This window comes from Cicer arietinum, chromosome 3 (assembly GCF_000331145.2).
Source record: "Cicer arietinum cultivar CDC Frontier isolate Library 1 chromosome 3, Cicar.CDCFrontier_v2.0, whole genome shotgun sequence".
Taxonomy (NCBI): Eukaryota; Viridiplantae; Streptophyta; class Magnoliopsida; order Fabales; family Fabaceae; genus Cicer; species Cicer arietinum.
The window spans coordinates 64,131,224-64,147,310 of record NC_021162.2 but is presented as its reverse complement, the minus strand read 5'-3'; the positions used below and the strand labels follow the sequence as shown (position 1 = coordinate 64,147,310).

The 16,087-nt window shown below is 30.1% G+C and overlaps 2 protein-coding genes across 2 annotated transcripts in view; both read right to left on the bottom strand.

Moving 5' to 3' along the window:
- LOC101515408 (probable caffeine synthase MTL2) overlaps positions 1-3,474 on the bottom strand; it is a 10,431-nt gene extending 6,957 nt beyond the window's left edge. The window contains exons 1-2 of the mRNA XM_004493042.4: positions 3,318-3,474; positions 2,129-2,530 (exon numbers count right to left, since the gene is read on the bottom strand). Coding sequence (XP_004493099.1) covers positions 2,129-2,530; positions 3,318-3,392 — 477 coding nt within the window. The 5' untranslated portion in view covers positions 3,393-3,474. The remainder of the gene's footprint in view (positions 1-2,128; positions 2,531-3,317) is intronic.
- Positions 3,475-8,829: 5,355 nt separating this feature from the next.
- Positions 8,830-16,087, bottom strand: part of LOC101506600 (probable caffeine synthase MTL2) — a 26,843-nt gene continuing 19,585 nt past the window's right edge. Inside the window, exon 3 of the mRNA XM_073365911.1 lies at positions 8,830-9,406. Within this exon, the coding sequence (XP_073222012.1) occupies positions 9,041-9,406 (366 nt within the window). The 3' untranslated portion in view covers positions 8,830-9,040. The remainder of the gene's footprint in view (positions 9,407-16,087) is intronic.

The following is a 16,087-nucleotide window of genomic DNA, read 5'->3' as shown; positions in this document are numbered from 1 at the left end:
TATTTTCTGGATTTCATGAGACTGAGCTTCCACTGATATGTCATCTGTCATCTGAAATTTGAGGTAGCGGCTAACAGCATACTTCTTGGCTCCAGCTTCCTCAGTATCATACTTCTTCTTTAAAGCATCCCAAACCTGTTTAGCAGTATTGCTGTCGGAACTGTAGTAATCATACAGATCATCAGCAAGTCCATTAAGAATATAATTCTTACATAAGTAATCATTATTTTCCCATTGGGTTAATTCAGCAGCAATTCTATCCTTTTCAGATTGTTCACCTTCTTCTGGTACAACAGGAATGTCATCCTTCAAAACGTTGGCAAGGTTTTTCGTGGTCAGAAAAAACAGCATCTTTTGTTGCCATCGTTTGAAGTGACTTCCCTCAAACCGAAATGGTTTGTTGTAGTCAGAAGCAGAAGAACCTGACCCAGTAATTCCGTCGGCAAACATGGCAGTTTGGAAACGTCTTAAAATTGTTGTTTTTGAAAATTGAAAACAATTGAAAACAATTTATGCCATCGAAAGTATTACTGGGTTGAGTCGCGGACTATGTCGCTCTCTTTAAGACGTTTCGAGGCACTGCCCAAAATTGTGCAAGGCAGACTATCAACCACGAAGTCCCCAAGATAAAACAGCCCAGATACTCTGTATTCGGAGTTCTACTGCACTGTAGAAAACTATTCTAGAATTACACCCTCAATATGGCAGTCTTACGACTGACACTCGTAGTATGGAAGTCTTTCGACTGACACTCGTAATATGGCACAATGGCCACTCGAAAAGGAAGAAAGAGATGAAGCAGTAAGAAGGGGGAGAAGAGAGAAAAGCCTCAGATGCGGAGTGCTTTTGGTGTGATTTTCCAACTGGGGAGAACCCTCTATTTATAGAGGAAAATCACAACTGGATCTGAGAGATCCATGGATCACCAGAACGTGCGCTCCAAGTAGTGCTCTCAGAAACGTGCGCTCCAAGTCCACTAATCGTGCGCCCCAAAATTAGGAAAATTGACTCTGACTTTTGATCGGACAACAAGGAAACGTGAGACCAAAATTAGGGTTTTGACCGGGCAAAACAGACGCACAAAGCCAAAGCCGAGCCGGACCAGGCCGGACGGGCGGCGGCGGCTGCGCGCACGTGTGTTGTGGTCAATTAGCTTGCGTTCTCCCTCCTTCACAAAATTGGGGTGCCCCTTGGGGCCCATCCCAAGTTCATTACCTCCACCTTATATACCCTACTAGTGTGTGGTATCCCTCCAATGTGGGACTTCTCAATTTTTTCAATTCACAACATCACTAGCTCTCATAAATGCCATCATTATTTCCAATGCATTTTTCATTAAAGGCATCATCATTTCCAACAATAATGTATAGTTGAGCACTCAAAATTCATTTTTTATTGTCTCAAATAAAGAAGAATTCTTTTGAAAACATGGTGATATTCTTGTTCTTAAAAAAAAATAATGAACATTTTAACTTCTATTCATAAAAAAAAAAAAGAATGATTTTGAGTAAAAATTCGGTCAATCAATTTTCGGTATTTCAAATTTTTTTAAATCAGTAAGTGTTCGATATTTTAAAACTCTTTTAGGCGATGTATTTTTCAATATTTCTTTCTTGATATTTTTCAAACTCGAAGTGTAATAAACATTTCCTAACTTAACGAAAGATGTTAGATATCATAATTGGTTAATTAGTTAAGTTGGTTAGTTACACTAATTTGATAGTTATTTTATCCTAATTATTTGTTAATCTAATTAACTATATAAGTATTTGTAACTTTTAATATAATTAATTATCTCAATCATCAATAATATTTAAATTATTTTTCTTTATTTCTCTTTTATCAATAATTTAATTAAAAAATTGTAATATCATGGTATGAAGTCTATATTAATTAGTATTTTTACTTTAACATTTCAATAGTCAAAGGATACTATTCTATCTTGGAAAGTAATGCACATAATTAATTTCTTAAAAAGTGGGAACAGTTTTAAATAATATGAGATGGAGGAAGTACTACAATCCATTGAACTATCAATAATCTATTGTTTACCAGAAAATATATGTAGTACTAAAAGCAGTTGAATATAATTTTGTCACTAATGTTAAGAATGTGTGCATTTACTTACTTGTGATAGCCAATGGACACAATTTGAAGAATGAAAAATGTCGATGTAATAATTGGGAAATAGCCTTCCATAAAAGCTCCCTGGTGTTGCATTCATGTAGCATGCTCCAAAGTTCTCTCCTTGCATGCTTTGATAGAAATCAGGGAGTAACTTAAAAATATTATTGAAATCATTTTCAAATAGATCATTCAGATAAATTTGAAATACAAGTTTCTTATGGTTTAACTTTAAGCTACTTTTATGAATGATCTCCATAATGTTAGAAATTGCTATAAGTGTATTTGGTCCCGAAGAGCAACCTAAATCAGCTATTTTCCAACAACCATTTGAAGTTTTCTTGGACACCATCAATTTCAACAAGTTCTCATCAAGTAAGGTTTTCACTTTCATTATCGCTTTTCTCTGCATAAATTAAAATTAGTTTGGGTTATTGAGAACTATATGAATTCATAATAATATAATAATTTTCTATATCATGAGAATTCGTCAAAATTAATATTATATATAATTATACTATTGACGTAAATTTTGAGGTACCTTGTTCACATGACAAATAATTATATATTAATGTAAAAAATTATAGATATGATATATTTTCTCTAGGTACTATCATAAATCAAATTTAACTATTTTTGATTCATTTAATATTAGTATTTTTAATATATTTTTACTTTAAAAACAAAAAAATCAATGTTGGTAGTTTAGTTTTTCACATTCAAAGTGACAATTTAATAAATTTATATTATATTTCATATAAAATTTAAAAAATTAATTGCACTTAATTAATATTTTTAATAACAGTAAATGATAACTACCGATGTATTTTAACAATTTATAACAGGAAATCGATAAAACTAAAATTTTAAGAAAATTTGAGCATTTTGAAAAGTATTGTTTAAATTCTCCACTCTAGATGGAAGGTAACATACGTACAGACTAATTTGTTAATTATAGGCTCCTTTGTTTTTCAATTTTTTCATCCTTTGTTTTATGACAATTTGTGTGGTGATTGTATGTCCATTTATTCTCACAGTCTTGTTTCGTTTCTTATTTAATCATTTTTATGTAAAAATAAAAAATAAACTACACAACTTTAAGAAAATTTGAGCATTTTTTGTAAAATTTGTTAACATAAAAAATGTAGCAGTTGTTGGGTTACAATAAAATATAGAAAGAGAGAAGATAATACCTGAAGTATGGAGTTTTTGGCGTAACTAGTTTCTCCCATACCTCCTTTCATACGGAGAAGTCGTTCCATTGTCATAAAAAAAAGATGCTACAATTATGTCATAATGAGGCAATTGGTACATATTTATACAACGAAGATGACCACTATTTTGCTCGAATATTATTTTTATTGACAAAACGTTCTTTCATTCCTCATAATATATCGTGCAGGGACCGTTGAATCTAGATGAGTAAATTTGATTTGAGGGTTTAATTTGGTGGCTAACTGATAAATCATGTCTTAATCCATTAAATGTTTGATAAAAAGAAATAGGTCACTGTTACGTATAGGACGTGGCAGATCTTGACAAAAAATATATGGGAAAACGGATAGCTACAAGTATTAACTAAACTATTATAATTGAAATTCATAAAAGTGATATGACTTTTTTAGAGTTTGGCGAAATTCGTATATAATAGACAAATTCAAAAGGTTGGAATTTCAATTCTCACATGTTTTACAATTTTTACCAGTTATACAATTTTCATGCATAATAGAATTCGTACAAGTTTTTAGAACATCATACAATTCATTCAAAAAAAATATATCCACTTTATGATTTTTTTTTATGTATATATAGTGTTTGTTGAATTAATTTATTATATATTATCTCTTCAGTTGCATAATTTTTAATATGATTAACGACTTGGATTGTTATTTAAGAACAATTGAATAATCTTTTACAGTAAAGATATTTAAATAAAAATAGTAAAAATATGGAAAATATAATAGTGAAATAAGTGATGCCATTTTCTAATACATATTTAAATATATTTTAATAATATATTAACGTCATTTTATTAATCTATCATTATTATTTTTTTTTAAAAGTTAAAACATTTATGGGATGTCGTGTCCCCTGCTCCCGAGAAGACCCGCCTCTACATACAGATGTAGTACTAAAACTATAGTTGTCATATATAGTTAGAATAAATAAAAAAAAAAATAGAAAAATTAGACTGAGTAAGATAAATAATCAAGAATGTTCTTGATATTAGAAAATTTAGTTGTAATTCAAGTAAATCAGTTGTTATGTGTGATAATTAACTAACTAATTACTTAATTAGTTAGATGATAGTTAGAATGGATATAAAGTATATGTATCACATTTCGTTAATTTAATAAACAACTTATACAACTCATACGTTATTCTATTTTTCTATTTTCTTGTCGTAGAAGCAATAACTTGAAAGCTAACATATACATGGTAATGTTTAAGACACGCGAAATAAAAGGAATATAGCCATTTATAGGGGTAGTAGAAATATAGGTGTATATTTATAGGGTTAGTAGTAATATACGAATATATATAGCCATTTAAAGGAATATATGATACATGCATATATTCATAGTTTAATTAGACTCACTAAGAAGGAGTTAACAAGAAATTGTTCACTTAAAATTACACAATTTTGATTTTAAATTTAAAAATAATTATAATTAAATTTATATTTATATTTAAACTGTCTGATTAAAATTAGATAATTTATATGGACTATTCATAAATACACTTCAGTTAACAACAACTATTTCAGATTCCATTGAAATTTTAAAAACCATTGAAATTTTAAAAAAAAATCATTCACTTTAAATTAAACTCATTGAACTTACACATATAGACGCTGCAACATCAAAGCTTTCAAAAAATTATTAAAGTCACCTTAATGATTCAAATGTAGCACATAATTTATGATTCAAAAAATTATTAAATAGTTACGTTAATTATTTAAAGAGTCACAAAGTAATTTAAAGAGTCACGGAGTAATTTTAGCTTTAAGATATGATGAAACATTTTATATAAGCTTTCAAAAAATTATTAAAGTCACCTTAATGATTCAAATGTAGCACATAATTTATGATTCAAAAAATTATTAAATAGTTACGTTAATTATTTAAAGAGTCACAAAGTAATTTAAAGAGTCACGGAGTAATTTTAGCTTTAAGATATGATGAAACATTTTATATGATTGTACATGTACATTAGTGTTAAAAGCATGATATTTATTAGAAAAACAATGCTTAAAATTACAACCTTTTATTATCTTAAAAAATATTGTGCAGAGGCAACAACTAATTTTTTATAGGTGCAAAATAAATATTATTAAACATTTTCATGAATTGAAACGATAGTGCAGCTGAGGAATTTTCATGATATTCACAATGTCCACGTGATTGGAGCATACTAATTTTGGTTTCTTAATTATTCTTGTGTTTTATTGTTAGTAATTAGTGTCTAATTTGTTGGGTTGCTTACTGTCACTCTTGGCAGGGCTTGTGTAAAATTGATAAGGTTCCCATTTTAGTAAAAATAAACTTTTTGCTTATAAAGTTACAAAAAAAACACATCAGTTTAGTTGGAGTTACATGAATTATTATTCAATTAATTGACAGTGATTTCAAATTTAGCTCAACTTTAAGGATATATAAGACTTACATGCACTATTTATCTATGTTTTTACTGATTTACATTTAAGTCCACTCATTTTTAACTCGAAAAATATAACCTTTTAATTTTTAATATAATATGTAATTTTTTCTATCACTAAATTTATGATTTATTTGTACTAATATGTCATGTTGTATAATGAATTAGGAAATCGTTATATGATGTGAATTTTAATGCAAAGAACCATATTGTTTAGTATATAAGAGATCAAGATGAAACCAAACAAACACAAAAACAAAATTATAAATATAATCAAGCCAATTATTAATTAAAATGAGTATAAGAGAAATTCAAACTAATTTACTAACGAAGATATAAACACACGTACAAATATTCATATTTTAAAGATCTCACGTTAAAACTTTGTTAATTATTTCATAGATTCACCAACACTTAAAAAAGATTCTACTTTAATTAATATTTACATAACCACTTTTATTTGTTGTAATCTTCTTTATATATACCTTATTCTAATTTATATTAATATTACAATATACACTTATCTTGTTTAAGTAAAATTTGTTGACTTTAACTCAATGAATTGTTCGATTAATTTTACAAATCTTGAAAACAATTCGTCTATGATATTTTCACCAAACTGAGCTATTAAAAGAGATTCGAATACAGCTCTATGGTATTTAGATATGAACTCTCCTCTCATTTACAACATAATCATTGATATCTTCTCGTAGGTTTGCATACCAACTTATTTTAAAAATTATCACTGTTTTGATGGTAAAATATCCTTCGGACTCAAATAATCCTTTTTTATAAGTCGCTATTTAAAATTGCGACTTCCTTAAGGAAGCCCAAGTTTCAAATGACGACTTTCCACATGGTTTTTAAAAAAATAAAAAATTCAATCTTTTTTTTTTTTATAATTTTTAATAGAATAACATAAATATTATATATATATCATTAATTAATATAATTCATAAAAATAAATAAATAAAAATTTTAAATTATGAATTTTTTTAGTAAACCAAAGTTCTAAATAGGCATTTCTCAAAGATTTTTTTTTTATGAATTATATTAATTATAATTATATATATATATATATATATATATATTATTTTTGTTACTTCTAAAATTTCTATTTATCTATTTTTATGAATTATATTAGTTATATATATATATATATATTACTTTTGTTATTTCAAATAAAAATTGAAATAATTTATATAAAAAAAAACCTTTGGAAACTCGGCATTTCGAACTTGAATTTCCTAAAATTTTATCGTGATTTAAAATTTCTATTTATCTATTTTTATGAATTATATTAGTTATATATATATATATATATTACTTTTGTTATTTCAAATAAAAATTGAAATAATTTATATAAAAAAAAACCTTTGGAAACTCGGCATTTCGAACTTGAATTTCCTAAAATTTTATCGTGATTTAAAATTTCTATTTATCTATTTTTATGAATTATATTTATTATATATATATTACTTTTGTTATTTCAATAAAAATTGAAATAATTTAAATAAAAAAAAACCTTTAAAAAATGCCCATTTGGTACTTGAGTTTACTAATTTTTTTTTGTAATTTTAAATTTCTATTTATGTATTTTTTTGAATTATATTAATTAATTATATATATAATATTTATGTTATTTCATTAAAAATTAAAAAAATATATTGATTTTTTTTTTTCATTATAAAAAAACGATATAGGAAGTCCTCATTCCAAATGACGACTTATAACTTAAAAAAGAAAAAGAGTATTTTGGTATATTTTTTTTTAAAGGGGATAGTTTAGTATTTTTTTTTTTTAAAAGGGTTTTTGAAAAAGAAAAAAAAAAACTCTCAATTTTAAGGAAATCTTATAACAAAAAGCAAATCACAAGTTAAAACAAAAACTTATGTTTTACAAGTATTTGGGTACATGTATAAACATTAATTAATCCATTATATAATTATATAAGTTATATATTTATTGTTGTAAGATTTTTTTCTCGTCAAATCAATATAATAATGAACCTCACACATATAAAATATAGAAAAGAGATATATCATGGATTCAAACCAGTGATTTCACAAATAAGTATAGTTATATTTTATTTTGTACTATTAAATTTCAAAATTCATTTTCTATTCGCAAGGAGAATATGAGACTCTCGAGTTTATGTGACACTTCTTAGTTTAATTTTTTTAGAACAAAAATATTTTGGAAAACTCGATTTTTTTTAAAACACAAATTTCAAATTTTTTTAGATATATTTATTTTCCAGAATACTTAAAAATAATTTAAAATACTAAAAACTTTTAAAAAACTTAAAAAATATTTTTTGGTCAAAAAATTTGAATTTTCTAAAATGCATGTTCTAAAAAATAGATAATTCGTATAAAATTAATGTGGAAGTAAGAGTATACATATAGAGTTAGATGATAAAAGTTTTCTTCCTAGCCGATACCTACGATAATGGGTTGTCACATAAGAACTTATTGGGCTTTGTTTGTGCAAACATCTTTAAGTTACTTTGATATCTCTTGGAAGTTTTTTCCTTTTCACCCGCCATCTATACCTTTTACCTCTAATATATTTAAGATATTATTTTATTTTTTTATTTTATATAAAGAGTTTTTTTTTTTTCATTTAGACATTTATTGATACTATTAATATTTCGATCAATAAGTTTTTCAGGTGAACATCACTATAATATTTATTAAAGTTGACTATGTAATACTATATATATATATATATATTTGTTTTTTTATTTAGCATTAGCAAAACTCTTTAGATATCAAGTTGTATAATTAAAAAACTAAATATAAAAAAGCTATAGTAAAAAGATTTATTTGATATTAATATATAAAAAAAGATTTATTTGTGCTCATATGTCAAATTATATAATGAGCTAGTAAGTCATTAGATCTTGTGAATTTTAATGTAAAGAATTAAATTATTTAATATATGCGAAATCAAAATGAAATCTAAAAAACACAAAAACAAAGTTACAAATATAATTTAGCTAATTATTAATTAAAATGAGTATAATTCATACTCATTTACTAACAAAAATACAAAAACAAATATGCACATTCTAATGATCTCACGTTGAAACCTTTGTAATTATATCATATATATTCACTAACACATAACATTTTCACTTCGACCAATATTTACCTAACCAAGTACCTTTATTTTTTATTTATTGTTGATGTAGTTAAAAATATATTTATTTGTTATTCTAATTTATATTAATGTTATAATATTGACTCCACCTTTTTCAAGAGTTTTTAGTCATGAATAACACTATATTCATCAAATCTGGTGACTTTAACTCAATAAATAGTTGAATTAGTTTTGCAAACCTTGAAAATAATTCGTCCATGATATTTTCACCAAACTCAGCTATTAAAAGAGATTCGAGTAGAGCTCTATGGTATTTAGATATGAATACTCCTCTCATTTTTCTATCAACAACATAATCATTCATATCTTCTTGTAGGTTTGCATCCCAACCTATTTTAAAAGTCTTCAATGTTTTGATGATAAAAGATCCTTCTGCCTTAATAATTTGTTCGACTTCCTCTATAGTAGGATGATATATAGGTATATTAAACAAGTCCAGTTTGGCTTCTTCAACTAAACCCTGCCAATAATTAAAAGGAATTCTTATAACAAAAAGCAAAATTTAATTTTCATTTGGGTACATGTATAACAATTAGGTCCATTATATAATGATATAAATTAGATAAAAATTCTTATGTATCTTGAGTTTGATTGAATATCAGTACATCTAACACAAAATCATCATAAAGTTTAAATTATTTTAATATTAATTAAATATAAAACAATGACATAACTTCCCATGATTGATTATTGAATATCATACCATATCCAACTAAACTCCAATGTTTGAAGGTACAATAAACAATTTAGTTATAGTTGTATTTTCTTATTGGTCTAATGAATCTAACAACAAAAATCATATTCATTAAATACGGATAAAAAAAGTATTGTAAGTTCGAACTTGCATTTCAATATATACTTTACCACTTAAACTACACTTATGAGATAAGTATAACTTTATTATATCATTAAATTTCAAAGTGTAAAAGTAAAAGTATTATAGCATGCGATGACACTACTTTTTCTAGCGGAAAAGAGATCTTAGGTTGTGAAGTAAGTAAAACATGAGTAAAAATTATTACAATAAGAGTTCAAACTTTGAGTTTTCACTAGTAATTCACGTCTCTTTATTGAACGGCTCATGGGTTAAAAGTGAAACTAAAGTTTATATTATTTTCAATGTTAAATAATATTATTATATATTAGTAGTAAGGGTAATTTAGACAATTCTATTCTTTTATATATATACTCATTGTAACCCTATTAACTTCAGTTTGGTTCATTATATGTTATGAAATCCTAGAGTGGTTGTTTCTTTTCTTCCTCTTTCTTCCTATTTTCATTGTTAACATGGTATCAAAGAACTTTGGTTGATTTTGGGATCTACCGTAGAGAAGAGAGAGACTATTTTGATAGGAAAAACAACCACCAAAAGAGAAAAGAAAAAAGTAACCTTATTCCCGATTTTGTTAAATCAGACTCACAAAAACATCGATTGCGCATTCGTTAACCGTTGGATCGGGCTGATTTTTGGACAGCAGGTTGAATATTCAGGTCTTCGTCTTCAACAGTCGGATCAGTGAAACGACGTCTGTAGGGGGAGAAATCGGGCTCGCACAACACCAGATTATCCCTAATTTATTTTGTGTCAGTGATTGTATTTGTCGTATTTTCCTGTCATTATTTGTTATGGCTAATGCTAAGGATGATTCTCTTCAAGCACATTGTCTGAAATTGGGGAGAACACATAAGAAGAATTTTAGGGGGTCATCTTCCAATGTTGTTGCTTCTGCTCCTTCTACCATTGGCTCTAGTTCTGGTTTTGTATACTTATCTGAAATTGCTTCCCAAATATTTGATACTGCAGAACAACTTCAAAAAAATCTTCCTGCCACTCAATCACATGTCATGTATGCCATCTCTTCTAAAGGTTTGAACTCCTCTGTATGTCAGATATATCTGCTTCCAAATGGATTCTTGATTCGGGAGCATCTCATCATATGACATACGATGATAAATCTTTTGTGTCTGTGAAACCTGTCTCGTCTGTGTTGGTTATGACTGCTGATGGCACTCCTATGCCACTAGCAGGCGTTGGTTATGTCTCCACACCTAACATGTCTCTTTCTGATGTTTATTATATTCATAATCTTACTTTGAGTCTTGCTTCTGTTAGTCAAATATGTGATTTCGGTTATTCGGTTACGTTTTCTTCCACTTCTTGTTGTGTGCAGGATCCACATTCCGGGAGGCTGATTGGGACAGGCCATAGACAGGGGGGACTTTACGTTTTGGATGAACTACGACTCCCAGATATTGCAGCCTCAACAACTACTGCTGACTTATTATCTAGTTTTCGCTTGAATTCATTATCTTCTAGTTTTTATTTATGGCATTCTCGCCTTGGACATGTTTCTGCTTCTAGATTAAAATATTTGGCTTCTACTGGAGCCTTAGGAAAGTTAAAACCCTGTGATATCTCAGATTGTTGTGGTTGTAAACTTGCTAAATTTCCAGCTTTACCGTTTAGTAAAAGTGTTTCCGTTTCATATGCGCCTTTTGATTTAGTTCACTCTGATGTTTGGGGTCCATCACCGGTGCTCACCAAAGGTGGATCTAGATATTATGTTTCGTTTATTGATGATTACACTCGTTATTGTTGGGTTTATCTTATGAAAAATCGGTCTGAATTTTTTGACATTTATCATATGTTTCGTGCAATGGTCAAAACTCAACATAATTCTGTTATAAAGTGTTTTCGTTGTGATTTAGGTGGTGAATATACCTCTAATAAATTTTCTGAATTACTTGCTTATGATGGCACCCTCCACCAAACATCTTGTATTGATACTCCTCAACAAAATGGAGTTGCTGAAAGGAAACACCGTCATATTATAGAGACTGATCGTTCCTTTTTGTTGTCCGCTTCAGTTCCTAGTGAGTTTTGGGGAGAAGCAGTTCTTACTGTTGTTCATGTTATTAATAGAATTCCATCCTCTATCATATCAGGTTTGTCTCCCTTTGAAAAATTGTATGCTTCTACCCCTAATTATCATTCTTTGAAAGTTTTTGGTTATACTTGTTTTGTTCTTCGCCCTCAAGTAGAGCGCAGTAAGTTGTCTTCTCGTTCAGCATTGAGTGTTTTTCTTGGTTATGGGGATGGTCAAAAAGGTTATCGTTGTTATGATCCTCATATAGGAAAACTTTATGTATCTCGTAATGTTGTTTTTCTTGAGCACATCCATTTTTACTCTATTTCCTCTGATTCTCAGATTACTAAGAGTTCTGAACTAACCCATATTGACCCGTTTGATCCTAATGATTATGCTTCTGGTGATTGTAATGTTGAGAATTGCGAGACAAATACTAATACTCCACATGATGACATCCCTCTTGCCCCCTAGTTGTTCAACCACCTCTTGCGATTGTTGATCCTCCTCGTTACCCCTCTCGTCAACGTAAGTCTACTCAGTTACCTGATTTTGTCTATTCCACTTACTCAACTTCGTTTGTTTCTTTCTTAACCTCTATTCACTGTTTGTTTGAGCCCTCTTCCTATAAAGAGGTTGTTCTTGATCTCTTTGGCAGCAGGCAATGGCAGAAGAACTTTATGCATTGTACAAAACCAATACTTGAGAATTAGTACCTCTTCCTCCTGGAAAATGTGTTATTGGGTCTCGTTGGGTAGACAAGATCAAAACTAAGTTTGATGGGTCAGTTGAGCGCTGCAAAGCACGTCTTGTTGCTAAGGGCTTCTCTCAACAATATGGTATGGATTATGAAGAAACTTTTGCTCCTGTAACCAAGATGACCATTATTCTTACTCTTATTGCAGTTGCATCTATTCGTCAATGGCATATTTCTCAAATGAATGTCAAAAATGCTTTTTTAAATGGTGAGCTTCATGAAGAATTCTATATGGTCCCTCCGCAAGGAGTTTCTCATAATCAAGAGGAAGTATGTAAGTTAAAAAATGCTCTATATGGTCTTAAACAGGCTTCTCGAGCTTGGTTTGAGAAATCTCTACTGTGATCACTTCTCTTGGTTTTCGCTCTAGTGAACATGATTCTGCATTGTTTATAAGGTCCACCACTTATGGTCGCATTATACTTTCTCTATATGTTGATGATATGATTATTACAGGTGATGATGTTAGTGGAATCAATGAGTTGAAATTGTAGTTAGCCAAACAGTTTGAGATGAAGGACTTGAGAACTCTTCGCTATTTCTTGGGGATTGAAGTTGCATACTCTTCTAGAGGCTACCTTCTTTCTCAATCCAAGTACATTGCCAACATTCTTGATCAGGCTCGTCTTTCTGATACTAGAGCAACAGATACTCCTCGTGAGTTGAATGTGAAATATGCTCCATCGGATGGTGTTCCTTTACCAGATTCCATTTTGTATCGTACTTTGGTTGGCAGCTGATGACTCTTCATCATATGCATATTTTCCCACTATTTTAGTCTTATTTATCCTCAACTACTAGTTAAATTAAGGATTTATTTGATATATTTTGTTGATTTTTGTTCCTTGAGTTAAATTAAATGTTTTATGTTTTATTTTAGTGATTAAGTAGGAATTTTTCGTAATTTTACATTGCGTTGCGTTTTGGTGCAGTGCTGAATTTTGATGAGAAATCAACATGACACATGTAGAGTATTTCAGCCATATCTGGTGTTGTAGATGTCCAATTGGAGTCAAACCAAATGCAAATGAAAGCTAGGATCCATAGCTACAACTTTCATGAAGACACCGGAACCAAATGCAGACTCGAAAGAGGAGAAAAATGCAATATACGCCAGATAGCAGATGCTGAGCGCTGGAGCGCGCCCAAGCGCAAGCCAAGCGCATTTCTCAGCATTCGCCACTGTTGAAACGCGCCCAAGCGCATCCAAGCGCGCCTGGGGCGCGATAACCGCACCAGCAACCATAAAAACAGGGATTTTTACTGTTTTATGATCTTTTTTTGACTCTTGGGAACTTGGGAGACTTGTGCCCTAGCATAGAAACTCAAAGACGGCCGTTTCTAACGCGATTGAAGCAGTTTTATCAAGAATCATCCATGAATCATTCTTGTAATTCTTCTTTAACCCTTATCTTTTGTATCTCTGTCATGAGTAACTAAACCCTCTTTGTTAGGGATGAGTGTAACCAGATGAAACCCTTATTTTTCTGATTTGATTTCTAGTTATATGAATGAGTTTATTGAATTGTTTTTCTCATCTCTGTGCTTAATGCTTTTTATTGCTTGATCAACATTAAAATGTTCTACGATTTGTATTTTGAAACGGAAGTGGACTTTACAAATGCTTGAGATGAGAAATTCATGAATTTGTAGTCTAGGGATAGATGCAGGTCATGAAACCAATTAAATTAGTTGCAAAGCAATAATTTACAAGAGAATTTCTATACGGTAATGCTTAATTCTAATCTTAAATCCACTAAGGAATTAGGGGTTACTTTGGAATTAAAGGTTCTGTCACTAAGACATTAGGGCAAGAATAATAAAGAGAATTCGGTAATAATTCAATAAAGGAATTCAGTAACTAGGATCAAATTAGACACCAAGGTTGGATTCGAAGTGAAACTCATCCCTGACATTTTTCTCATTATAAAAGATCAATTTTATTATTGTTGTTAATTTCAAACATTATTTCAATCAACTTGGGAACCTTTTTGTTCAATTCTAGTAATCAAATATAATTCAATAGTAAAACGCAATCCTTGAGTTCGACACTCGGTACTACCGTTTTATTATTACTTGCAACGATTCAGTACACTTGCTGAAACGCAATCAAGTTTTTGGCGCCGTTGCCGGGGATTGCCAATTCACTATTGAATTTAATTTATTTACTGAATTGAAATTTTTTGCTCTGCAATAAAATTTCTTCCTTTATTTTATTTCTAATTTTAAAAAAAAAATTTGGTTTAAAACTCTCTTATTTTCACTTAATTATTTATCTTTCTTTAACTGTTCATTACTCATAATTTGTCTAACCTTGTATGCGAGGCCAGTCCTCAGCTGAACTTATCTTTGATCCAGAAATTGAAAAAACAGCAAAGGCACACAGAAAGGCAGCTCGAGAAAGGAGACAAAGGGAAAGACAGTTAGTTGTGGAAGAAGAGGTTTTGGGTGATTGTGTCATATTTACTGAAATGGCCGACCCACCACCACCAGAACGTACTCTCGGAGAATATGGGAATCGAATTAGAAATCGTGCTCGATTACCCATTCATCACCAACCGGTTACAGTCAATAAGTTTGAAATAAGTCCTGCTCTATACCGAGAGTTGAGGGAAATTCATTTTGCCGGTAGACATAACGAAGACGCTAATAGACACCTCACAAATTTCTTTGAATTATGTGAAACAGTGAAGGTGGATGGTTTATCTGAGGAAACCAAGAAATTGAAGCTATTTCCATTCTCTTTGATAGATGATGCTAAGGAGTGGTTTCTTTCATTCCCCGCCGACAGCATCACCACATGGGATGATCTTGAGGATAAGTTCTTGGAACAATATTTCCCCCCAGCCATGTTCGTTAGAAAGAGGCAAGAAATCACCGGTTACAAACAGAAAGAAGGGGAATCTCTTCGTGACACTTACAGGAGATTCAGAAACTTACTAGCCGGATGTCCTAATCATGCTTATGACGACACTGCACAAATGCAAATATTCTGTAATGGTTTGAGGCCGAGCACTAGAATTATGTTGGATGCCACAGCTGGTGGTTCTTTGAATTACAAAACCGCAGCAGAAGCACGAAAGATTATTGAGATCATGGCATCAAATGAACAGATGATATTGTATGACAGAAGTGGTGGTTCAACAAGTGGTGTAATGGAATTGAATGTTATGGATGGGTTAGCTCCAGACAGGCTACTATCGAAGATGGAAGAGGTTATCGCCACTGAGATAAAGAAGGGAATGGCAGCTATAAATATACAACCACAAGTGGCCCCCGTCAAACTACTAAAGCAGACTAGTTGTAACCTTTGTGGAGGAGCACATAAAACTGGAGTCTGTGAAGCACTGGATGATAATGAGGTAGAAGAACTAGAACGGGTGAATTTTGTGAGTAATAACAACAGGCAGAATAACCCATACTCTAGTACGTACAATCCTGGTTGGAGAAATCATCCAAATTTTTCCTGGAGAGATCAGCAAGGTGGTTCTCAGGGTCAACAAGAAGCTCAAAC